Below are 26,981 nucleotides of genomic sequence, written 5' to 3'. Positions count from 1 at the left end.
TTTTAGCAAAGGCGGATGTCAAGTCAGCTTTTAGCTTACTTCCCATTAATCCTTTATCTTTTAATTCCCTTGGGTTTTTTCTTTACTGATGATTTTTATTTTGATAAATGTTTACCTATGGGTTGTTCCTTGTCTTGCTTTTATTTTGAGTCTTTCTCTTCATTTTAGAGTGGGTAGTTTTTGCCATTTCCGGTTCACAATTTTTAATTCATTATCTAGATGATTTTGTTTTTAGGCCCTCCCGATTCTTTCCTTTGTATTAATTTATTACAGAAAATTTTTGAGGTTTGCGACCATTTTGGTATCCCATTGGCTCAGTAGAGGACTATTTGGCCTTCAACTTGTCTGGAATTTCTAGATATCATTATTCATACTGGTTAATGGAGTTTAGGTTATCAGAAGAAAAAATTTAGAAAATAGCCTCTTTATTGTTCAAGTTAATAATAAAAAAAAAAAAAAAAAAACAGTGATGTGAAGGAGTATTTGCTGGTTTGGTTGCAATTTCTTTCACATTTAACAATGGTAGGGCCTTATGGCAGGGGGATTTCATTCTAGATTCGGATTTCCTTCTCTTCACTGATGAAGCAGGGTCACATGGCTTTTTGCCGCAATTTGGCAGAAGCATTGGTGCGCTGAACGTTGGCATGTTTTTTGATTAGTAAAGTGTTACATTAAAAACATAGTCTTATTGGAATTATTTCCTATCATTGTTGCATTTGAGCTTTGTTCTTTCTTCCAAAATAAAATAATTTTGATACGTACAGATAATAAAGGAGTAATGTACGCTATTAATTGTCTAACATCCAAGTCTCCGCCAGTCATTGTCCTTATAAGATACCTGATTTTTAAATGCTTACGTTTGAACATATTGATTAAAGGCTTTACATGTACCAGGTAAGGACAATGATTTGGCAGATGAGTTGTCTCGTTCACAGGTGGAGCGTTTTTTTTTTTCAAGCTACTTCTGGAGGCGGATCGTGTGGGACACTCCTGTCCAATCAATTTATGGGACCTGGTTTAAGGCCTATTTCTATTTATATTATCAATTCTGCCTGGTTTTTGTATATAAAAAATAATAATAATAATAATTTTGAATATGATAGGTGAACCGTTGGGTTCCTTGTCTGAGTTGTTGTTGCTGCCTGAACTGTGGTGGTTGGGCTAGCTTTAAGTTTATTTGTTGTTGCTGCCTGAGCCGTGGTGGCTGGGCTAGCTTTAAGTTTATTTGTTGTTGCTGCCTGAGCCGTGGTGGCTGGGCTAGCTTTAAGTTTGTTACTGTTTATTAAAGTTTCTTGGTTCTGCTTTGCTTCACGACAGCTACAATTTTTATTTTATTTTCCTTATTTTGAACATTATCAATTCTTTGGCACCTTCTACTTGGGCAGGATATCAATCTGCTTGGTTTATGTATCAAGAATTTTTAAACATATTAGGTGAACCTTTGGGTTCCATGTCTGAATTGCTGTTATTGAAGTTTGTTGGTTCTTTGTTTGAGCAGAATTATTTCTTGGTCGTACATACATAAAACCCTGTCGGGAATTTATTTTTTCTTGAAATTAAATAACATGCCATCTTGCATGCAGTATTTTTCTATAAAACAAGCTTTAAAAGTTTACAAAAGGATTAATTTTAGGCCTGATTCAAGGAAGCCCATCACTCCTCTAGTACTGGATGAGCTTTGCTCCGTGATGGATAAAAAAAAAAAAAAAATTCTCATTTTGAATCGGTTCTTTTTTGGGCGGTTTTTTCAGTTATGTTTTTTGCGGCGCTTAGGGTATCTGAGCTGGTTCAAATACACATGTCTGAAGTTGTTATTTTTGAAAGTTCATAAAAAAATTTTATTAGCAGATCCAAAACGGATCAGGTAGGTAAAGGTAATTGGTTAACATTAGATATGTGTATGAGTACTAGCATTTGCCCGGTGGCTCTAATAAGTCAATATTCATCAATTAGGCCTTTGGGGGTTTTCTAAGTTTTTCATTCATGAATCAGGGTTACCCCTTACTAAATACCAGTTCTTAAGTGTTTTCAGGAGATGTTTGAAGGCCTTAAATTTAGATCAGGAACATTTATCGATGCATTCTTTTCGGATTGGAGCAGCAACAGAGGCCACTAGATTGGGTTTTGATGTTAGATCTATTAAACAGTTTGATAGATGGAAGTCGGATAGGTATTTGCTTTATATTCATCCTAACGCAATACTATGATTTATTTCAGGTAACACTCGCATTGTATGGATGATTGGACACTCCTTCATCTATTGGGCGAATTTGAGAGCTCAGCAACGAGTTTATACTAGCAATTTAGGATTGGATGCTTCTAAATTTAAGATTTTTTGGTTAGGATTGGATGCTTCTAAATTTAAGATTTTTTGGTGTGGAAAGAGGGGAATGTTATGGTCAGACCTAATTTCTTTTATTTCACAGCTTCTTCTTCATTTTCCCTCTCTGGATATCTTAATTATTCATATAAGTGGTAATGATATTGGTTACCATAAAACTTTGGACCTTAATTTTCGGATTAGGGATGATCTACAGAAGATACAGTTATCATTTAGGATACAGTTGTCATTTCCCAATTCAGTAGTGTTTTTTTTCAGAAATTGTGCAGAGGATAAGTTGGCTTTCTCATCCTTCTGTACGTCCTTTTGAAAAAATCAGGAAGAGAGTGAATAGGGCAGTATCCAAGTTGCTATCAAGATTGGGAATGCTATCCTTTAGGCACACTGAGCTGGAAGGGGGTATCCCTGGCCTTTTCAGGCAGGATGGCATCCATCTGTCTGATATTGGCTTGGATATTTTCAATGTAAATTTAAGTTACTGTGTTGAGATGGCCGCGGGTTGGGGTTCTGTGGGCAGTTGGCCTTAGGTCCTCCTGCCCTTTTGGGGATTTTGTGTTGCTGCCTGAGCCGTAGTGACTGGGCTAGCTTTAAGTTTATTGGATGAGTTTTGATGAGTTATGTACAACATTTTGAAACCAATAATAAACAACCGCGGCCATTATTATCCAAACACTTGTCTTCTTGTCTTATTTCAAAAGTTATGGAAAAAAAAATTCCGGCCTGCTGTCCCATGACAGGAAAAGGGAGAGGGCAGTTTCTTGCCCCCCCTTTTCCTCATGGGAGAGCGGCTGGATCAGCAGTTTCAAGTTCCCCCGCAGAGCCTGTGGCCAGCGGGGAAACAGCTGTTAGTCACATGTTTTGAGAAGGGGTACAGGTGACCTCTCTTCATGACATGTGAAAAGCCTGGGAAGAACTGGTTTAAACCAGTTTTCTTGGGGTTATAAAAAGGGGGTTCCGCTGAGGGGGCTCATTCGCCTCAGAAGAAAAGCTGTGGTGTTCTCTCCCCTCCCTCCCTCCCTATAAAATAAATTTGTATTTAATTGTATTTTAATTCTGTATGGTTATGTTAATTTATTCTGTCGCGGTTGTTGTTATGTGGTAAGTCACCTTTGCAAAAATAAAATAAAAAATAAAATAAAAATAATAATAAAATAAAAAATATTTAATAATAATAATACTGAATTATAACAGCAAAGGGGGACAAGTTATTAAGACTTTTAATTATAGTGTTCAAATATGTGCTACCTGAGCCGTAGTGACTAGGTTAGCTTTAAGTTTATTGGATGAGTTTGGTTGAGATATGTACTACATGCCCCTTTTGGGGATTTTGTGTTGCTGCCTGAGCCGTAGTGACTGGGCTAGCTTTAAGTTTATTGGATGAGTTTTGATGAGTTATGTACAACATTTTGAAACCAATAATAAACAACCGCGGCCATTATTATCCAAACACTTGTCTTCTTGTCTTATTTCAAAAGTTATGGAAAAAAAAATTCCGGCCTGCTGTCCCATGGGACAAGTCAAAGGATCTGCGCTACACAAGAAATATGAACATATTTCTGTAGCGCCCTCCTAGATAGGTGCTAGGATTAGTTAGAGTTAGTGCTGGCTTCAGTGAAGCTGTATTTATTTTTGCTAGGTACATTTATTTGTGCTAACTGTAATCAGTGCAGCTTCATATGATTAGTTAGGTCTGCTCAGCGTTTCAGCTGCTGCTAGTTTTGCCTGTTTCCTCTGCTTTCCAGAGTGCTGGAGAACTTTCTGTAACATAAGTGTGAAGCAATGCAAATAGCAGTATGAATATTTATACAACCCTGGAGGATGGCCCTGAAGGCTCCTGGGAGTCTGTATAAATACTCTGCGACACAGAGCTTCTGGGTCTTTGCCTGCAGAGGGAATGTCCAGCCTGGAGGGCTTGCTTCCCTCTAGAGCAGCTCCGCCATCTGCTTGATGTTCTTGTGGCCACAGGTGGGCAACCTGAGGACCTGTATGCTGATGCTACAGAGATCTAACTGAGGGAATATCTGCTGAAGATCTAGTCTGGTATCACAGGGGAAAAGTGTTGCATGGGTGTTGGAAGGAGGCAACCAACTGTCCCTGGGCATTTGTGAGTACAGTTTGCTGTTAAAGAGCTCAGGCTTCTGCCACCCCTCTTGTGCTAGAGAGTCAGCTGTGTGTCTGAACAAAGGGGACATCGACTGGTGTCCTGAAGAGATCAGCCAATCCAGTTCTTTGTGAAGAGCAGGACCGGACTGGCCATAGGACACATTGGGCATTTGCCCGGTGGGCCGGGGCCGCTTGGCTGCTCCTTGAGCACCTGCCCTCTGCCTATCCATTATATTGCTTGTGCTTCTACTATGGAGGCTCTCAATAATGGGGTGCCTTATGGTGGTCCCCCCCAGCTTACGCATGTATTTGCAAATGTGTGCAAATGAAACCCCTGTTTTTAACGCAAACTGTTAGACGGGTTAATTCGGTTGGTTGCAGGCTGGCTTACAAGTTGAGCTGGGATCTTCTTTGGTTCTGTTTTACATGTGTTGCCCTTTGCATGTGCTCCTTACCGCTAAGACCAGTTATAGGTGGGGGCAGTGGCCATTTGTTTGTATTGAAGGATCCAGGCATTGCACCTGCAATCTGCTGATCGCGGTGCAATGCCTTACAGGCTGCAGAGTAAAAAAAATAAAAAATAATTAAATGCACATTTTTTTTTACCTGCAAAAAAGCATGCGCGTTGATTTTTTTTTTTTTTTAAAGTGAACTTAGCCTTTTAAACCCAACTGAACCTGTCATTTTAAATCTGTTAAATACATTTTAGACAAACTACAAACTAAAACAAAAGATGTTCAAAGTCTTTCAGATTTAGCACCATGGAGTTTAGGTAGGGTTGCTCCTCACAAATTTACTTGCCAAGAGTAGTTATCCTGGTTGATTGAGATCTATTGATTCCTCCCTAAGTTTGGCCTTGCTGCACTTTTCTCTTCTACCGCTAGGTGGCCAGGTACTTGGTGGTACTAGATGTGAGAAGGGTAACTCAAGGTCAAATTATGTGTATGTGGGGTGTCTCAGCCAATGGGCAGGGTTTTCTTGAGTCCCTTGGCCTGCTGGGAGAGCCTTTGTATTCAGGGGGGAGTCAGGTGATCTATGTTCTGTGCCACCTGGACGGCTGACTGGGTGGACATGTGTCATGTGCCCCGGGCTGCTAGGCCGTAGATTGGGCCTATCCCAGGGGCATCTGGCTGCTAGGCTGTGCAAAGACCATCCAGAAGTAAGAGAACAGCGCAGAGTTGGGATTGCGGCTTGCAGTCTAAGTGACGGTTTTGGTGGCCAAAGAACATGTCAGTGGACAGAGGTAGAAAGGAAGCTGTTGCCTCAAAGGGACCGACCGCCTTACTACCAGGGACCACAGGGGACCACAGTGAGTAACTGAAGCAAGTACCAGAGCAGCATTCTCACCGAACAGGCATGGGGGAGAATCGGGAAACTTCAGGCGATGATCAAGTCAGGGACCCAACCAGCGGAGGTGAAGCTTGCAGAGCAGCCTTGTGTGTAAAGCTAGGGACCGAGCCAGTCAGCAGGGTTGAAGCTTGAGGAGTATCTGGTGTGCCAAGCTAGGGACCCAACGAGGAAGCGTGGGTAATGCTTGAGGGAGATATCTATGCACAGATTGGAGGAACTCAAGGGATTCAGAGTCAGAGGGTCTACTGAGAGACTGGAAGCTTAGTGTTGAAGAACTAGAAGAGGCATCTTGCACCCACTATGCCTCAAGACCCACCACATACAGAAGGATGTCAGCTATCTTTGGCCTGGAAAGTTCTCATTAGACTGGACAAGGCCAGAGACCTTGCTCCATAGTTCATTGTATTTAGAAAGCAGCCATAGCCCGAGTGGAAAAAGCTGTACCTTGCCAGCAGTCTGCAGAGAATGAACCTTTCTGTGGAAGCAATGCCCTCTCTGTAACGGACAGATGCAGAGTCAGAGCTAGTGCTCTCCAATCGGGAGGGAGCTTGAGGTTTTCTTATTGCAAATCTACACGTCTGACTCAGCAGGGGAGCGGGGGGTAGTCAGACCTCTGTAGAGAGAGACCACATGCCTTTTTTTTTGTTTAAATAATAAACCACAGCATGTAAACAAGGAAAGTAGGGGGAGAGGTGACTAGCCTCAACGGGACTTTTAACAGTATCAAACATTACATATGAAAAAAAAAAATCGCATAGCAATCAAAAAAAGTTTTTTTTAAAAACTAATTTTCTTAGAAATTTATTATACAAAAACATAACAGAGTTTGCTAAAACAGCACCATGAATACAGATATACATCCATACAATACATAGAGATCTGGAAGAATCATTTGTGAACTCACTCAATGTAGTATGATGCTCGACATGTTTCACTCGTAAGCGAGTTTCTTCAGGAGCTTAGAGTATCATTGACAAGAATAGTACTGCATGGATAAACACATAGACAAACAAAGATTAAAATAGTGCAAATTCCATTATTCACAATGAGCTTTAAAGAAAAGCAAAACAAATCGATATGATTGCTACAAACAGCATTGCCATAAACAAAATTCAAATAAATGGGTATTTAGGGAACAAAACATTTGGGTCATTCAGAATCATGGGGGCTGAAAGATCACATACTTACCAAATATATATTTACACAATAGATCAAAATAATCCCGTATTGCAAAAAATAGAGAGGCTCAGTGGAAGATAAAGGGATGGGGAAACCATCCGGACCATATATGCTTGCAGGGAGGTGCTTCAAAATAGCAGTTTAAATATATGCTATAAAAAGAGGAAAACAAAAATCCTGCCTTGATTAAAAGGGCATAATATTGCTCTCCTGAATCGCATCAAATTATGCGACTCTGGAGAGAAATTTATATTAACTGCATAGATTGATAAATAATTTAAAATTAATTACCTGGTAGGATCAAGATTAAAGAAACTGAACTCCCACATAGGGGTCAGGGGCTGCCATAGCTAGACCACAATTTCCAAAATGGGCAGGGGAGATGTCCACCTAGCCGTTCTTATATAGGGTGAAATTGACTCAGTGTTATGCTGGGGCTTATCAAATCTGGTATGCACAGAAAAGAAAGACCAAACAGCAAGCAATAGCCACAAATGAGTTCGGATAAATTCAGTATTAAAAAATCAGGATAGAGATAAAGATTTGAGCTGAAAGTCACACAAGCAAGCAAACAGCTACATACCTAATTACATAGGTGTAACGAACTTGCACATACACAGTCCTCCACAGATCAAGTGAAAGGCAGACACATGCTGCCTTATGAAGCCCTCCCCCAGCACAGAGGCGTCTGGGAATGCCTCCGGTGGGCGGGCGGAAATATCTCAGCTTTCAGTCTCGGAACGAGCCGAGGAGTGTATCGTACATGCGCGCCGTGACGTAAACCGACGTCGCCCGCGCACGGCGGTCATTTTGGAAAATCTAAATAGTCATCCACAGTGCTGGCAAACCGGAAGATTCCTAGAGTACAACTCCTGCACCTGCGTGAAATAATGACAACAACACACAGGATATGCCATATTGGCTGGGGGAATCCACAATATACTGTGCGTGGATCAGAATGAAAGAGCTGAGAGGGGAAAGCGGGCATTGAGTATATAAAATCACTCGCCACCAAGATAAACCCAGTGGGAGGGAGCAATGCCGGGGACCACCTACATCTGCTCATTAAAATACCACAGCGAAGGATCTCATTCACCTACATAGAGGAGCATAAATATGCTTCTATATGGAGGGGAGAAGGTCCTATCATTTAAGGCATAAATAGCCAACAGAAAACTGAGCAGAATAGGGACTTACCGTATATACTCGAGTATAAGCCGAGATTTTCAGCCTCTTTTTTGAGGCTGAAAGTGCCCCCCTCGGCTTATACTCGAGTCATCGCTGTCTGCCTGCTCGATCAGCGTATCGAGCAGACAGACAGCGGCCATTCTAACATTCAAACGCCGCGCCTCCGCCTTCGCCTGTGATAGGCGGAACACTGAATTTCCCAGCAGCCTGTGTTCCGCCTATCACGGACATCGTCTCATCCTCGTACTACGGACGAGGATGAGACGATGCCCGTGATAGGCGGAACACAGGCTGCTGGGAAATTGAGTGTTCCGCCTATCACGGACATCCGATAGGCGGAACAGCAGTCAGTGGGAAATTGAGTGTTCCGCCTATCACCGACGGAGCGCGGCTTTTGAATCCTAGAATGGCCGCCGACGAAGAGCTGAAGGACGGAGGCTCGGCTCGGGACGGGACGGGCCGGGCCGGGACGGGCCGGGCCGGGACGGGACGCAGGCTGGACGGGACGCAGGCTGGACGGGACGCAGGCTGGACGGACACAGGCAGGCTGGACACAGGTAGGCTGCACGGACACACACACACACACACACACACACACACACACACACACACACGGATGCATGGACACACACACACACACACACGGATGCATGGACACACACACACACACGGATGCATGGACACACACACAGGGATGGATGGACCCACAGGGATGGACGGACACACAGGGATGGACAGGCATGTCTCACCCTCGGCTTATACACGAGTCAATAATTTTTTCCAGTTTTTTGGGGGTAAATTGGGGGCCTCGGCTTATATTCGGGTCGGCCTATACTCGAGTATATACGGTACATAAATATGGCCAAGCAATAGTAGATCAATCAATGTGAGATTATAATAAGGCCCAGTACGCCCGTACAAGCTTTGGTCCAGAGGTGCCCCAATCGCTATAAATAAGCAATATCAAAAAAATAATAATAATACGTTTTAGGAGTGCTCTTCAAAATGAACTTGGGAATTATAATTAAGAAAATTTATTTCCTCTTAGATTCGAATAATCAATTATGGTATGGTAAGTATACAAGAATATCTCAGCCACTTGATTCATCGACCAAATTGAAATATAGGTTTACATATAAATAGCAGAGTGCCAGTCCATACAATAGAAATACAAAAAACAAAACAAAAAAAAAACAAGAAAAAACAAAACAAAACAACCAAATAGTTATAGTATTATAAAAACATCAGAGGAAAGGTTTATAACTTAGAGAATCGTTTAAACCAGGGGCACAGGTGGCCCCCAGGGTGTAAATCCATCGTGCCTCTTTTTGTAAGGGTATACGGTCGTAATTGCCCCCTCTCTCACCTGGTGGGTAAAACTCCAGTGCAAAAAAGTGCATACACGTCTCATCGAAGGCATGGAAGAGACCCATATGTCTACTTATTGGTGTCTCCATTTTCTTGGCCCGAACCAGGGCTACATGGTCCCTGATTCGGCAGAAAAAGGGACGCTTGGTCTTACCTACATAGTAGGCCCCACACCTGCAAGTCATTAGATATACAATGCCGATAGATTGGCATGTTGCTAAGAATTTAGGTTTGTAAATTTGACCATTGGGCAATAATATATGCCTAGAAGCAACCAGAAAACGGCAATAATTACACTTGTGAGAGGGCCTACTGCCTGTTTCCTTATTTTTAGTTTTAACTATCGGGCTGTAATGACTCCGGACTAACTTGTCACGAAGTGATTGGGACCGTCTATATGTAATAGATGGGCAATCCCCAACAAACTTGCAAATTTTGGGGTCTACGCGCAGCAGGTACCAGTATTTATTTAAAACATCACGTATCTGCTGGTGCTGCCTCGAGAAACGTGTAATGACTCTGGTATAGACATTCTTCTTAGGGACTTTGTTACCATAGATCAAAATAGATCTATCTTGTTTTTTGGCTTTGAGATACCAGCGCTTCAGGCACCTGTGGCTGTAACCACGTTGCCGCAGACGCTCCTGTAACTGTTTAGCCTCTCTCTCGAAGAGTATGTCATCACTAAAGTTCCTCCTCACTTGTAGGTATTGGCTATAAGGTATACTAGAGACTAAAGGGGGAGGGTGAGAACTAGTGGCGTGTAACACTGTATTTGCCGAGGAGGGCTTTCGAAACAAAGTGGATCCCAGACTTCCATCATTATTGATGAAAATTTGGAGATCTAGAAAAGTGAGGGAAATTCGGCTTTTTTCCAACGTGAATTTTAAATTAAACTCTTTAGTCTTCGAACTTTCAAAGGAAATCAGTAGGTCCCCCTCCATCCCCGTCCAAACAAAAAAAACGTCATCTATGTAGCGCCTCCAAATGGGGATCTGATCGAAAGCAGTACGTAGATTTTCTTGCGCTAGGAGGTGTCGCTCCCACCCACCCAGGTACAGGTTGGCATACGATGGGGCACATTTTGTCCCCATCGCAACCCCCTGCACCTGGAGGTAGTGGGAGCCACCAAACATGAATATATTATTCTCCAAAATAAATCGAAGGAGACTCAAGATGAAATTGGAATAATCTGGGGTACAGTTGCCGCCCTCGGAAATGAAGCCCTCCACAACTCGCACCCCCAAATCATGGGGTATAGAGTTGTAGAGGGCTTCAACATCGAGGGCAACAATGAGCATAGTATGAGCATCATACTACATTGACTGAGTTCACAAATGATTCTTCCAGATCTCTATGTATTGTATGGATGTATATCTGTATTCATGGTGCTGTTTTAGCAAAATCTGTTATGTTTTTGTATAATAAATTTCTAAGAAAATTCATTTTAAAAAAAAATTTTTTTTGATTGCTATGCGATTTTTTTTCATATGTAATGTTTGATACCGTTAAAAGTCCCGTTGAGGCTAGTCACCTCTCCCCCTGCTTTCCTTGTTTATATTGAATACTTGGGATGTGGTATCATTTTGTTTGGTTGGCTTCACTTCATCCTTTAAAACCACAGCATGTGTTGAAACTTACTACCTACACTTCCATGTCTTACCATGGGTTTCAGTAATGAACAGTAAAACTATGGGCTTCACATGTGGTTGAGCTTTCAAAACTCTAGCTTAAAGTGGAAGAAGTAAACTTTTTTTACTTGAACCTACAGGTAAGCCTATAATAAGGCTTACCTATAGGTACAGTCAGGGTCAGATTTCCCACAAGGCCACCGAGGCCAGGCCTCGGGACAGCAGTGGTGCAGGGGCGGCGTTGCATTCAGGGGTGATCCTAGGTAGCTGTTCGGGGTGCAGTGCTCCCGGGCACCAGAGAGGTGGGGGCGCTGAAGCACCAGAGTGCTCCCTTCCCTCCTGTCAGAGAAGGAGAGCAGCCAGGGATGAGATCGGAGGCAGAGGTCTGTGTGGAGCAAGACCAGCGTCAGCCACGTGGGGGTGGGGGGGTGGGGTGGGCAGTCCGTGCCTGACACATTCTCTTCCTCCTCTCTGTGTCTCTCTCATGCTTGCTGTGAACAACTGCTCTCCACCCGGGCGGAGCGGCTGCACACTGTCCTCTCCTCTCCTCTCCTCTCCGGGTGTTTTTATGTACCCTAATGGAGGAGGGGGACCCTGGGGGGGGGGGGGTCTGTACTAATAAGGGGCGTGGGGGTCTGTACCAATGGAGGGGGAGAGAGAACCCCGCTGCCCTGTGCCACCAGAGGGAAAGCCACACAGCCTAACGCCATCCCTAGCAGAGAAAGGAATGGAGTCAATGCAGGAATACAGATCTAGGTGCTACCCAGCGGAGTCACCATGGGTAATTCAGCGTGAGCTGACTCCTGATCAGAGGAACCGTTACTGTATTGCTGGGTCAGGTGAGAGGGGCGATCAGTCATTATCTACCAACGTCCATAGGAACTACAGTCTGACCATCTCCTGTCCTATGTCTGCAGTCTCTGACCATCTCCTGTCCTATGTCTGCAGTCTCTGACCATCTCCTGTACTATTATCGCATAAAGGATGAGAATGGTGGTGTGTCTGCGGGGGGGGGGGCAGCATTGAAGGACCTGGCCTTGGGGTGGCAAAGGGAGTAAATCCGGGCATGGGTACAGTGGCTATCTCCCATACTTCCCAACATTTTGAGATTGGAATGAGGGACACCTACTAGAAAATGTATGTAGGCATAGGACACTCCCCCTGCTATGCCCCCTTAAAGGAGAATTAACCCCCAAAAAATTAAAGGGGTTGTAAAGGTAATTTTTTTATTTTCTACATAGTTTCCTTTAAGCTAGTGCATTGTTGGTTAACTTACCTTTTCCTTTGATTTCCCTTCTAAATGTTTTTTTTCTTTGTCTGAATATCTCACTTCCTGTTTCTCCTCAGTAAACTTCTCACCATCATCCGAGCTGGTGGTTAGTCAGCCAGAACAGCTTACTGAGGAGGAACAGGAAGTGAGAAATTCAGACAAAGAAAACAAAGAAAAAAAACATTTAGAAGGGAAATCGAAGGAAAAGATAAGTGAACCAACAATGCACTAGCTTAAAGGAACCTAGGTAGAAAATAAAAAATTTACCTTTACAACCCCTTTAAATCCACGAGGGACTTTTTTTTTTATTACTACTATTCCTTTATATTGGCTTTTAAAATTTACAAATGCAGCAATTTATAATAAGGGACATTGCTCCAAATTAGGGACAGTCTCTCGAAATCAGGGACAGTTGGGAGTTATGATCTCCTAAAACTGACATCATCGGCACATGTGCTCTGAAGGGACAACATACCTGTGCTGTCCCTTCAGAGCTCCATGCCACGGTCCGTGATGTAATTGCGGTGCACCCAATCAGATGACCGGAGGATGCAAACCCGGAAGGAAGACCAAGTGAAGATGGAAGTGCATGTCAGCTGTGATATCGTGGCACTGGAAGACTTCGTTCTCAGGCAAGTATTGCAATGCATACTAGCACATTATGCCTTTACCTTGCAGGGTTTAAAAGAAAAAAATAAATAAATGCAGTGTATTACTGCTTTAATTTCCTCTGCTTGTAATTTAATGTCAGATGGTGCTCTAACTATGTCCTTTTGTCTATCTTTGTGCATGTATGCGGCTCTGTGCCATATGATCACTATAAACAGTGCAGTACAGTGTTTCCTCCACATCCTCGATTTATCTGACCCTTAACATGTCATGTTTTCTGATACTTTCCTTTCCTGAATGTACACAGTGAGTGATTGGTACTGATCACTCCTGTGTTCATTCTTAACCACTTCAGCCGCGGAAGATTTTACCCCCCTTCCTGACAAGAGCACTTTTTGAGATTCGGCACTGCGTCACTTTAACTGACAATTGCTCGGTCCTGCGACGCTGCACCCAAACAAAATTGACATCCTATTTTTCCCACAAATAGAGCTTTCTTTTAGTGGTATTTGATCGCCTCTGCGGTTTTTATTTTTTGCGCTATAAACAAAAAAAGCGACAATTAAAAAAAAAAAATATTTTTTACTTTTTGCTATAATATCCCAAAAAAAATATTTAAAAAAAACACTTTTTTTTCCTCAGTTCAGGCCGATATTCTTCATATTTTTGGTAAAAAAAACAAAAACACACACAACTCAGCGATTTTTAATCAGGACTGTGACAATATGGCAGACACCTTAGACAATTTTGACACATTTTTGGGACCATTGGCATTTTTACAGCGATCAATTCTATAAAATTGATAGATTACTGTTAAAATGTCACTGGCAGTGAAGGGGCTAAGTGTGTCCTAGTACGTGTTCTAACTGAAGGGGGGAGGGGACTGTGCAGGAGTCTGTATGAACAGACGATCTGTCTGTTCTACCCTCAGAGAACCGGAAACTGCGTGTTTACACACACACACACACACACAGATCCCGGTTCTCAGTGTGCCCCGAGCGATAGCTGGAGCCTGGCGGAGATCGCGACTGCGGGGCACTCGCGTTGGCTCTGTGGGCGAGCCCCCTAGTGGCCGTCTATGTTACCGACGGTTAACAGAAGCATAGTAAGCTGTGCCTTCAGTTTGTGAATGAACAGAAAGTCTCTGTACAAAGTGCCTCCAGTTTATTTGTGAGTGCATCCGAGGCTGCAGAGAAGGTGACAGAGGACTCTCAAGTGAAACAATAAGGTTCTGTTTATTCACCCTGATAATTTAGCAAAGCCCCAAAACAGGAATGTAAAAAAAAAAAAAAAAAAGTATAAATAAGATTGTAAAAAGGAAGGCAAACTTTTTTTTTTGTGGCTATGGTCATTTGGAGCTACATGGAAAAAGAATGCCCTTGGATTTTGCGGGTGGGAGTATAAGTAAGGGATAGATAACAACAGTATATATAAAAGTAAACAATTTTATTCCAAAATAATAACAAATACTATACATATTCCTAAAATCATTTAATAGAACATTGATGCATATAACGTTGCTAAGTTCTTGGATCAACAAATGAACTTTACAGATGGAGTCCTGGAAGTGATGCGATCACAAAAAAATCCCAACATATTTCGGAAAAGTGGGGGGGTAATAATGGTAAACATATTAATTTTCTTCCTCTGGGTCAGATAGAAGCAAACTGTTATGTTATGTCTAATAAACAAAAGAAAAAAGGAGGAATTACATTGTGATATCGTACAACGTACAATATAAATTGTATATCAGTATACTTTAACAGTGTGAATTCAATCTAAGCATCACATAACATACCAAATAAAAATAAGAATGGTACCAACAATAATTTCCAATAGAAATTACACAGACCAAGCATGAAGAGAGACGGGGCTTCCAACCTTAAAACCATTTTTGCATCGCAATAAAAGGCGCAGACTTCAATCTCATTGGATGATGGATCGGAAGATTAATAAACTTCAAGAAAATGAGACTGGGAAAAACCCAAATCTCTGTTTTCCCATATATGTGGTATTGCGGTGACTAATGCCCACAGCCCTGAGCAGCAGATCAACGCTCACAATAAACAGCCACAACGTCAACACAGCACCAATCTAGTATAAACAGTAAAAAGACTGAGTGTGTATATCTATCCTAATTTGTTGGAAAAAAAAAAAGTATCTATAGAGTCAAAAATCAATGCATGCTTGTATAGCAGCATCAAAAAACCCCAGTGAAAAACCGTCAATAAAATAAGTGCAAATGTAGCAATATTGAAGTAAGCTCAGTGCAAGACTAAAGTGTCATGCAGCGAGTTCCAGCATTAAATGTTCACGGTTTTAAATCTATAAGTATATGAAAATGCTCTCCAAGCTTAAAACAGCGCCCACCTTATTTGCCACATCAGATATGTGACCAAATCCTGGCTGTGCAGCAACAAACTGCTGAATAGTAGGAATATTTATAGCCAGGTGTCAAAGAATTAAATTCAGTAAAGATTAGACACAGCTGAACACCAGGTATGGGCACTAACATATAGTGCTGACCTCCTGGTGATGTTAGTCAGCTGTGTCTGCAAGGGAAGCGCATCTAGATGGAGCAAGTCCGATGCATAGGCGTTTCCCCCGGCCGATGCGGCGTCCGAACTCACCACGTCGCAATGCGCGTTGACGTCAGACGCCAAAACGGCCGCCGGTACAGGAAGAAGGGAACTCAAATATGGGCACGGTGGAGAAAAGCCCTATTGCGCATGCGCCGCCTGTTTGATGCCCACACGGCTGCGCAGCCAATACAGGAAAGCTGTAAGTGTGGAAAAATACTGCGAAAGGCGATTATTGTGGACGCCACCAGGCGGCCGCGCAAGATATCGCAACCCTTACAAAAGGAATTCCCCGGGGAAGGAAAAGAAAAGCCGCCGGGGCTCCTGTGTGGCGGGGAGTCTCGGCGAGCCACGGGGGGGGACACCACAATACCAACATATAGTATAAAGTTTTAGACATAAAAAATGTATAATAAATTATGACCATTATTTTCCATAGCGGGCAAATGCCGCCGCTAAAACGACGGTAAAGTGGCGCTAAAAATAGCACCGTTTTACCGCTGGCGCCCGCACTGCCCCAGTGTGAAAGGGGCCTAAGGTGTACGGAACACAGTGCCCCTGTAAATGAGCAACAAGACCTCATTTATACACAGAGCTTATTTATATGAGAAAGTAAACAGAGACAAATTTGTGCTTAAGGGCCGGTTCACACTGCAGGCGCGGCGAGGCGTCTCCGACTTGCCTCGCCGCGACCTGCGGCGACCTCAGCGGCGACTTGCAGAGGACTTCTGTATAGAAGTCAATGCAAGTCACCCCCGAAGTCGCCCAGAAGTAGTACAGGAGCGACTCGAGTCGCTCCTCTCAGAACGGTTCCATTGTACAGAACGGGGGCGACTTGCGGGAGCGAGGCGAGGCGAGTCGTGTCGCCTCGCATCGCCCGCTGTGTGAACCGGCCCTAAAGATTGCTTTCATAATTTTTTATAGTATATAAATATAATATAATTATAGTATATGTTTCTTATCTAGTAACAAAAAGGAAAAAAAACAACCAAAAAACTAAACAAACAAAAAAAAATGGTTAATGAATACCACTAAGGCCTCATTCACACGAGGCAGATCCACTCAGCAGAGTCCTCCAGCTCAGCAGGAGATCTCTCCATTGATCTCCATTGAGCCGGTGGATGACTGGTCAGTCTCTGGTCACTGAGTAAGGAGGGGCCTGTCAGAGTGCCACTGATTCCTATGGAGGGATCGGACGAAAATGGACAGCAGGTCCGTTTTCATCAGATCTCATCCGATCCGCCAGGACGGATGCGAACATATGACTTTAGCGGATCGGATGTCAGCGGACATGGTAACCGCTGACATCCGTCGTTCCATAGACCTGCATGGAGAGTCCGTTCAGGTCCACCTAAAAAACTGACAGGCGGATTTGGGTGGTCCATCTGTGTGAAAGGGGCCCAAGAGATAAATATTAGATAAATTAAAATGAATTTGGGTACTGTGTCTGACCGAATAATTCTGAGACAGTCAAAGTATCACCACACTGAAAATGGCCTGAACATAAAAGGGGTGCTTATGAAACACGATTTCTAAACAATTTATCATTGTTTTTTCTTTTTTTTTTTTTTTTTTCAGTACACTAAAGAGCAGGCTGAAGAGGCTACAAAGGTGGCAATCGATGTTGGCTATCGTCATATTGATGGTGCTTTTATCTATGGCAACGAGGCGCAAGTTGGCCGGGCTATCAACGCAAAGATTGCTGATGGAACAGTGAAGAGGGAGGACATTTTCTATACTGGAAAGGTAACTAGACCTTTCTATAAATCGCATTAGATGGAGTCACTGTTTGGAAATTCAATTGTTTTCAGGCAGCTGCAGGTGCCATGGCTGCCTGAATACAGTGCTGACAGTAGAGATTTCTCCATCCAGTTAGCGTGGATGGGGAAATCAATTGATTTTCTCTTATTCTGCCTGCAGGCTGAACGAGAGAATAATATATATATATCGAAGCCTTATAGAAGCCTTAAAGTGGTTGTAAACTCTTACAGACCACTTTTTACTACAGGTAAGCCTATATTGAGGCTTACTTGTAGCCACCCCGGATATGTCCTAAAACTGGCAGTTTAGGAGATATCCCCTGTATCAGCATGTGCTGACGTCACATGCGCACTGAAGCAATGGCACGTTCGTGCTGTTTCTTCAGCTAGTGTGCCGTTACTGGCGGCTCCCGTGCACATGTGGGAGAGTGATGCCATCACAGCTCCGGCCAATCACAGCGCCGGAGCCCACAATACCTGGAAGTAACTCCGGGAGCAATGTCGCCAGCCCGAGCGGTGTATGAAGACTGCTATGGGGGCTTCGATCTAAGGTGAATATTTCATAATGAGCTCATTATGCCTTTGTCTTGCTGTTTTTTTTTTTATTTATTGTGGGTTCACAACTACTTTAAAGCATTTGTTACCCCAACACTTCATATTCCTGATATGTGCCTTCTATACCATGTACTTGTATGAGAAAGTATCCTGTTCTCTTGGTATTGCTTCCTTTATGTGAAAACCCTGGTGTTCCTGCCAGTCCCTCTGCTTTCCTGTTAAACTGACCACACTAAGCAGGAGAGCACACCATGGTCAGTTCTCTAGCTGTGCTGGGAACTAAGTGTGCTCTCCTCTAAGGATTAGACTTTTCCTGACTTGCCCTCGCTGCAAAGCTATTCACTGACAAGCTCAGTGTGCTGCTGCTACTCCTTCCCCCAGCTCTGAGAACAGAGGGAATGTGAAGAGTGTTTTTTGTTTTTATTTATATCTATAGAAATATGTTTTGCCTTTCATTTCTATTTTAAATGGAATGGAACAGAACACCTATCAAGCTTTTTTTGTTGTTAGGGAGATTCACCAGGGCTCAAGTCCTGTGGGAACGCATGGGAATGGAGTTCCTGTACTTTTTCCACAACAGGAACTCCGTTCCCGTTAGCAGCCACATCCTGCAAGACTTTTATGTATGCGAGCTGTGTGGCAGGTGCTACACCAGCAGCTGCTGACACAGCTCGCAATTGTAAGTGCCGCACACCAGGGGTGGACTGACCATTCAGGCATTGCCAGTAGGGGACCCCATGACAGCTTCCTCTACGATCTACCTGTCAATCACAGCTAGCTGACGGGTAGATCAGGTCCCTGCTGCTAAGAGATTGTATTTAGTCAGATCTCTCGTGATGTGCTCCTCCCGGCCAGCCCCTCCTGATTTTCTGTCTCCTCAACCCCCCCCAGTCTCCTGCATACTTGCTCTGTGTGTCCCGCTGAATCCCCCCCTCCTCTATCTTCAGTGCCATATGATGAGAGAACTCAGAGGAGGAGCACAGCTACTTCAGGAGCTAAGGGGCACCCGTGACTGGCTGTCTTTTATTTGTTAAAACCCACCCACTACACCCAAACCTCCTACTCCTCTCATAACACGTCATATTAAATTTTATCACTTCCTACTTCTGCCAAAAGTGGTACGGCCGTCATCTTAGTACTTAATTGGGAGTGTTGCGACCGCCATATTACCTTAATCTTATTATTTCCTGTTTAAACAGGAAACTCCTATATGGCCAAATTTGTATTCCATATTAGAGAAATGTTTATGGTTTATTTTACAACTCTCCCTTTTGTTCATACTATATGCATTCCCATACCATATAAAGAGGTGTAATACGTATGTCCTGGGATTCATTTATAACTACCCTTTTTAAATATATTAGATGCATTCCCGTACCATATATCAACAAAATCCCTAACATACGCATAATTAATAAATCAGCATAATCAATTGCCTTACTCTCTCCTTAGACTACTTATTAAGCTCCTGAAGAAGTGAAACTTTGCAAAACATGTAGAGCCTATGAGCCTATTATGTATAATATCATTATGCCCCCTCAGAAATGATTTTTTGAGATATAAATAGTTTACATTGGAGAGATTTAGCCATTATTGCAATTATTTTGCAATTTTTTTAAATTGTCTTTTATTGTAATATATTAACCTTGAATAAAATATTGTTGTTTCTTTTTCTATTATTGGTGCCTGGAAAGTCAATTTTTTCTACCCCCCTTCTATTTTTGACTTTTTGAATTTAGGATGTGGCACTGCGCTACATTAGGCCCCCACAGTTCCATTCTGTGCTGGTGCCTTGTGTAACTTTCTGATCTAGCATAATCAATTGATCACCATACAAAACATATAAAACATATATATAAAAAAAGTAATTTTACATCATATACATTCCAATTTAATAATTTGTAATAAAACAGTTTATGTTTAAATCCACGTTTAACCCTGAAGGTGTCATTGAATGTAATTGGTATATCCATTTTGTTTCATTTTGCAAAATGGCTTTTTTCATACCCCTCCAATGACTTTCTTCTTTATGTATTCCACAGAAAGTTAATTTAGATGGATCCCTATTATGATACAATCTAAAATGGTTGGAAAGGCTGTGCTTGCAAAAGTCTTTTTAATGTTGTCGACATGTTCCTGTAATCTTATTCTCAATTCCCTAGTGGCTCTACCCACGTAATGTAACCCACATTCACACTCCAAAAGGTATGTAACGTGTGGTTCCGCACGTGATGAACCTGGTTATTACACATGTTTGTCCTGTGGCCCTAGATTGAAAATGTGTGCTCTTTCTCTTCCCGTTAGACATTTGCCACATCTAAAAAATCCAACCTGGTCCAAAAAGGTGACCATTTTCTTAGGTGGATCAGAAATACCTTTCACAATTTTATCCTTTAATATTGGTAAGCCAAAATTTTGGAATACTCCTAGTGGTGGACTTTTAAGGCAAGTACAGTAAATATCAGATTTTAAAGATACAAAAGAGTTTATTATTATTATTGATGTTTTATGTTTTGTATAGTGATTAATTGATTATGCTGATTTATTAATTATACGTGCGTTAGAAATTTAGTTGATATATGGTACAGGAATGCATATAGTATGGACAAAAGGGAGAGTTGTAAAATAAACCATAAACATTTCTCTAATATGGAGTACAAATATGGTCGTATAGGAGCTTCCTCTGTAAACAGGAAGCAAGGAATACGATTAAGGCATACCAATATGGTGGTCGCAACACTCCCGGTGGAGTACTAAGATGCCAACCACTTCCGGATGAAGTAGGAAGTGAAAAAATGTAATACCATGCGTTATGAGAGGACAGTCAGTCACGGGTGCCCCTTAGCTTCCGAAGACTCCCAGTCGGAGGGGCGAAACGCGTCAAGAAGGGACAAAGCAAACAAGACCTAGTGACGGCTCTGAGCATGCCAAGGCGGTGGTTTTTACTTATATGCCCTTTCTTTGACGTAAGTGCAATATTACGCTGCATATCTCTCTCTTCATTGGCATGTTACACACTTATAGCTTCCTAATGGAAGCCTGAACCCAGGAAGGAGCAGGAAGGAGGACGTTAAAACCTGAGCCATTGGAGCTGGATAAATCATGCCTTATTAAAACATACTGCTGGTGAGTGGGGACCCAGGAGGGGAGCACAAAGCATCACCAGAATCCTCAGAAGCAGGAATTGAACACATTTGACACTTTATGCATATGGCTGGACTTTTTCACTATTATGTTAATTGTATAAGCACTTTATGTATAGTTTATGTGATGTAAATGAGCAGCGCTATGTTTAATATCTTGTAAACATTTATTGTTTTTTTTTTACCTTACCCTACAGCAGCAGCTCTTTTTCTGTTTTTTTTTTTTCAGATTATTTCACTTTTATTATTTAATTATTCATATGTCACCATACACTACTTTACTACAAAGCTACTGCCTTGGAAATACCAGTGCTTTCATCCTGCCTGCTCATCTTTTCAGTTAATTGTTGGGTTGCTTATCTGATCAAAAGTATAGGTAAACTCAAAATGCTCACATGGCAGGCTGACAACACTGCTGCTCCATAGCTCCCAACTGTCCCTGTTTTTGAAGGACTGTCCCTGAATTGGAGAAATGTCCCTCTTTCCTCCTCATATGTCCCTCATTTTGATCTGACCTGTATAGTTGTATATAAAATGAACTATTTATCTTTCAAAAGTGTTTCCCAGTGCTAAACCTTTCATCCATTTTCTAAATTGCTGCATTTGTAAATTTCAAGAGCCAATTTAAAGGAATAGTAGTGGTAAAAATAAGCCCTTGTGGGTTTAACAATTTTTTTTGTTAATTTTCCTTTAAGGGGGTGTGACAAGGGTGAGTGTCCTATGCCTCCATACTTTTGCTAATAGTGTCCCTGATTCCTATCTCAAAAAGTTGGGTGGTATGCTATTTGCAAAGCAGCCGATAGATGATTTGATTATCTTTCCTTCCACCCACTCAATTTCCCCATCAACACAGTGGGGTTGATTTCCTAAAGGCAACAAACTACACTGGGGGTCGGCAACCCGTCGATTGCGTTCCACCTGTCGACCGCCTGCTGTTGACAGGTGGACCTCGAAGAGATTCCTGCGCTGCTGACCCCTGTCTTCTAAGTGCCAGTCCTTGTCTTTCCTCCCAGCCGGCTCACCAAAGGTGTGCCATCCCAGTCTCTCTCTCCCTCTGGGGTTATGCAGGTATCTGCTCTAGTTCCCTCCAGTCCCCCCACTGAAATGCGCCAAATGTGACACCGGGGGGAGGATTCTGAAAAGCGTAAGTTCCATTTTTGGGGGAGCTCCACTTTAACCCTGCATTCTGAGCGTAATACATTCATTAACTCTGCATTCTGAGCGTAATACACTCCTTAACCCTGCATTCTAAGCGCAGCACACTCCTTAAAGCGGAGGTCCTGCCAATTTTTTTTATTTTTTTTAAAGTCAGCAGCATCAAATATTGCAACTGCTGACTTTTAAAATATCGACACTTACCTGTCCAGGACGCCCATGATGTTGGCACCCGAAGCCGATCTGTCTCTCAGCTCTCGGATGGAGGCGCCGCTATCTTCAGTAAGGGAATCAGGAATCAGAACGTGGTTCCCTACTGCACATGTGCAAGTTGCGCTGCGTGATCCCACAAGTCCCTGCTGTCTTCAGGGACCTGTGTGTCTCCCAGAAGACAACGGGGGGACAGAGGAGGCACCGGATACGGCATAGATATCCGCGGGTACTGTGGCTATCTATGCCCGGAAGTGGGAGCAAATACCTGGGTTATGCAGGTATCTGCTCTAGTGCTCCCCACTGAAATGTGCCAAATGTGACACCGGAGGGGGGAGGATTCTGAAAAGCGGAAGTTCCATTTTTGGGTGGAGCTCCACTTTAACTGCATTCTAAACGTAATACACTCCTTAACTCTGCATGCTGAGCGTAATACACTCCTTAACCCTGCATTCTGAGTGCAACACACTCATGATCACGGCATTCTGAGCATAATGCACTAATGAACCCTGCATTGGGGAATTGTTCTCTCTTTTTCTTCAATTGATTTTTGGGGTGTGGTGTGCAGCTTTTTTAGACCCAGTGGGTATGTTCGATTTTCTTTTTCAAAACCATCTAGTTCAACCTGAGTGAATGTCTACAATTGTCCCAAACCCTGTACATTGCACACTCACATTGGTCCTTATACCCTCAAGGAGCCCACAATCCAAGGTCCCCATACATATACTAGGGCCAATTTTGGACAGAAGCCAATTAACCTACCAGCATATCTTTGGAGTGTGGGAGGAAACCGGAGTACCCGGAGGGAACCCATGCAGGCACAGGGAGAATATGCAAACTCCAGGCAGGTATTGTCATGGTTGGGATTTGAACCAGCGACGCTTTTTACTGCTAGGCGAGAGTGCTAACCACTACACCACTGTGCCACCCCCAAATGGACTTTTGGCGGAGTTCCGATGGACTTTCCGAACGAACGGACTTGGCCATACACAATCACTCCAAAGTCCAACGGATTCGAACGTGATGACGTACGACCGGACTAGAATAAGGAAGTTCATAGGCAGTAGCCAATAGCTGCCCTAGCGTCAGTTTTTGTCTGTCGGACTAGCATACACACGAACGGATTTCTCGATAGGAACTGGTTCCGGCGGAACATTTTTAAACATGTTCCATTTCTAAAGTCCGTCTGATTTTTAGACAGCAAAGGTCTGATGAAGCCCACACACGATCGAATTGTCCGGCAGATTCGTTCCGTTGGACCTTTGCTGTCAAAGTCTGGTAGTGTGTACACGGCATAAGAGGATGTGTGGGTTTGTGGGGGGGCGGGGGTTGGGGGACTTATAGGAATCTGGAAGCTGATTTAGAATTAGAAGTCCCCCAGATATCAACCAAACCCACAGGGAAATGACGGTTAAAAAAAAAAACTGGCCCCATGACAAAGATTTTTTATTTGAAAAGCAAAAAGTCACCCAATGTAAATACATCGTCGTTCATGTCCTGCTACATGATGAGGTTACCCAAGTCTTTGTCTATGACTGATCCTTTTCACTATCTTTATCACCTTTTCTGACCAAGTTCTTTTTATTTTTTTTATTTCAAGCTTTGGTTAACTAATCATGCCCCTGAAAGGGTTCGTCCGGCTCTTGAGGGATCTCTAAAAGATCTTGGACTAGATTACATGGATCTGTTCCTAATCCACACCCCTGTGGAGTTTAAGGTATGTTCACACTTCATCCCTATACAGACTTGTTTAAAAATTATTATTATCACTATTATTATACACGATTTATATAGCGCCAACAGTTTATGCAGCTCTTTACAATGTATGGGGGGGGGGGGGGGGAACAACACAATTACAGTACAGTTCAATACAAATGGTACAGGAGGGCCCTGCTCGTAGAGCTTACATTCTAAATGGAGGGGGTGGTGGTACAAAAGGTAATAGCTGATCAAGTAAATCAGTGACCATCTAGTTCTTAGTTTTCTTTGTCCTGACTGCTCTAAAGTTAAGGAAACAACCCAAATAGTAGCCCTGAGTTAGGGTGCATCTTCAGTTCTGACTTGTATTACTGATGTAGCACCCTGGAGTTTAGTCAGGGTGCTTCTCACCAAATTCCTTGATGGGATCCATTGACTTGATCCTAAGTTTGGCCTGGTTGTACTCTCCTCTTCTACCACCAGGTGGCCCAGCATTTGGAGGTATTAGATTGAGAAGGACAACTAAAGGTCAGGTTATGGGTATATGGGGTATCTCAGCCAATGGCCAGGGATTCTGTTGAATCACTTAGCCTGCTGGCAGAGCCTATATATTCTGGTGAGGTCAGGTGATCCGGTGTTCTTGTGTGCCACCCAGACCGCTGTCTGGGTGGATGTGTGTCGTCTGCCCCGGGCTGCTTAGTCAGAGATTGGGCCTATCCTGGGGGCATCAGGTTCTAGGCTGTGTGAGGGCCTATCCAGAAGTAAGAGGGTAGTGCAGGGTTGGGACTGCAGCTTGCAGTCCAACCAAAAGTGATGGTTCTGCCGGTATTCTCACTGAACGGGCACGGTGGAGAATCGGGAAACTTCAGGCAGTGATCAAGTCAGGGACCCAACCAGTGGAGGTGATGCTTGCAGAGCAGCCTTGTGTGTCAAGCTAGGGATAGAGCCAGTCATCAGGGGTGAAGCTTGAAGGTATCCGAAGTGCCAAGCTAGGGACCCAGCAGGGAAGCGTGGGTGACGCTTGAGGGAGATACCACCACAAAAGCCTTGAGGAGCTCACAGGATTCAGAGTTAGTGAATCAGAGGGTCCAGTGAGAGACCAGGAGCTCAAGGGGCTAAAGAACTACAAGGAAAAGTTGTAGTACAGCGGAGAGAACTGTTACTTTGAGTTAGGAACTGTTTAAGTATTGTTGACATAGGAGACAGCAATCCTGCACATGCAGAAGTGGCGCCTTGCTGGGGCCTTTCACTGTGTGGCTGTTCTCCTATTGAAGTCTTGGAGTCTGCCATTTGAAATTGCAACTACTTAAGGGTGTCCTGGCCCTAGCCCTCTTTCCCCTGCATAATATAAAAAGGACTGTCAAAGAAATAAAACCTCTTTTACACCCAAGAAGTGTCTGGATCCCAATGACTTTTACCGTCTTTGGAGTATGTACGGTATTTAGGAATGCGTCCCTATTGTACCATAAGAGTATTAGTGAGGTCAGTTACTGATGTCGGAAAAAAACTTGAAGTCGGCGTTCCATTTCATTCTAATGGTGTTCAGTAGGGTTGAGGCCAGGGCTCAGTGCAGGCTATTCAGTTCCTTCATATCAAACTCAACAAATGATATATTTATAGAGCTGGGGCCTTCCACCAAAGTGTTTTCACAAAACTGGAAGTCCACGATTGTCTAAAATATCTTTGTATGTTGTAGCATTGACAGTACCCTTCGCCGGAAACACCAATAAAAATTAACCCAGTAATTTAGAGGTATGTCCACATTCTTTTAGCAATAAAGTAGGTGTGATGATCTGATGTACACAAACTTTTGACCATACAGTAGTATGGTTTATATCTAGGGCAACTCAATTGGTAAGTATCTAGGTCTGCACTTCTGCTCTGCTCCCACCATCCCTGCTGGATGTTTATTCAATTTGTATTATTTATGTAGGGACCTGCTCTAAGCAAGTGTTCCTACCCTAAATCGTTGCGCTGTAGTCAGCCTGAAAATGGATTGTTCCAGTTTTGCTTTTGTTAAGTTTTCCGTAAGCTCAGTTTGATTGATTACTTCTGACTGGTGTTGGGATTGTCCCTGGCAATAGTCTGATTTTATTTTGAGTTCTGAATATTTGTCTGCCCACCAATCCATAGGAGATTTATTGCTAGTGGTGCATGTTAGAAGAGAATATTACAATTTGGGTTGTTCTCCTTGAAGCCCTTTGACTGCTGCCAGGAAAAGAGGCTTTGTGTATTTGAGGCCCATCCCTAGGGTGGGCTGCTGCCTAGGGAGGACTTTTTGCTAAAGGAGAGGTATATGAGGGGGTTAAGTCTTCACTGCTAAAGAGTGTCATAGAGAGCTAGATAGAAGCTATTGTGAGTGGACAGTGCAGAAGAGTCTAATGGCTCATCCAGGGGATGTAATGTCTTTTGAAAATGTGAAACCTATCCCTTGCAGTGTTTACTTATTTAGTCTAGGGGAGAGTTTTTCGCACTATAACTTACCTGATCCACCACTCCTGTGGCAGATGGTGCTCCCCCACTCTCCACCGGTGGACTGTCCCTTTGCGTCATCACATCCAGTGCAGGGCTATTGACCCAGCATTGGTCTTAATAACATCAGGATCTTAAACCTCTAGAACATGAAGGAAAAAATGCTGCAAGGAGTGATTTAGCAGCACAGAGGATTAGATAAGTAGATAATCCTTTTTTTATGTCCCCTAGACCTAAATAAACATTTAACCCTTGCAGTGTGGGCACAGTACCACCACAAGGGATAATTTTTAGGTTTCCCAGAGTTGCGCTTTAAAGTTGTCTGTAGAGTACAAAGTGCCAGTTCCAGCTTTAAGTGGTTGTAAACCCT

At 43.0% G+C, this 26,981-nt stretch overlaps 1 protein-coding gene across 1 annotated transcript in view; it reads left to right on the top strand.

Moving 5' to 3' along the window:
- LOC143960477 (aldo-keto reductase family 1 member C1-like) overlaps nucleotides 1–26,981 on the top strand; it is a 68,823-nt gene that overhangs the window by 7,069 nt on the left and 34,773 nt on the right. Inside the window, exons 2-3 of the mRNA XM_077469125.1 lie at nucleotides 17,197–17,364; nucleotides 24,042–24,158. Coding sequence (XP_077325251.1) covers nucleotides 17,197–17,364; nucleotides 24,042–24,158 — 285 coding nt within the window. The remainder of the gene's footprint in view (nucleotides 1–17,196; nucleotides 17,365–24,041; nucleotides 24,159–26,981) is intronic.

Source organism: Lithobates pipiens, unplaced genomic scaffold, assembly GCF_037356315.1.
Source record: "Lithobates pipiens isolate NorthernLeopardFrog02 unplaced genomic scaffold, aLitPip1_a1.2 Scaffold_8, whole genome shotgun sequence".
NCBI lineage: Eukaryota > Metazoa > Chordata > Amphibia > Anura > Ranidae > Lithobates > Lithobates pipiens.
The sequence above is the reverse complement of the archived record's forward strand: the minus strand, read 5'-3'. Positions and strand labels throughout refer to the sequence as shown.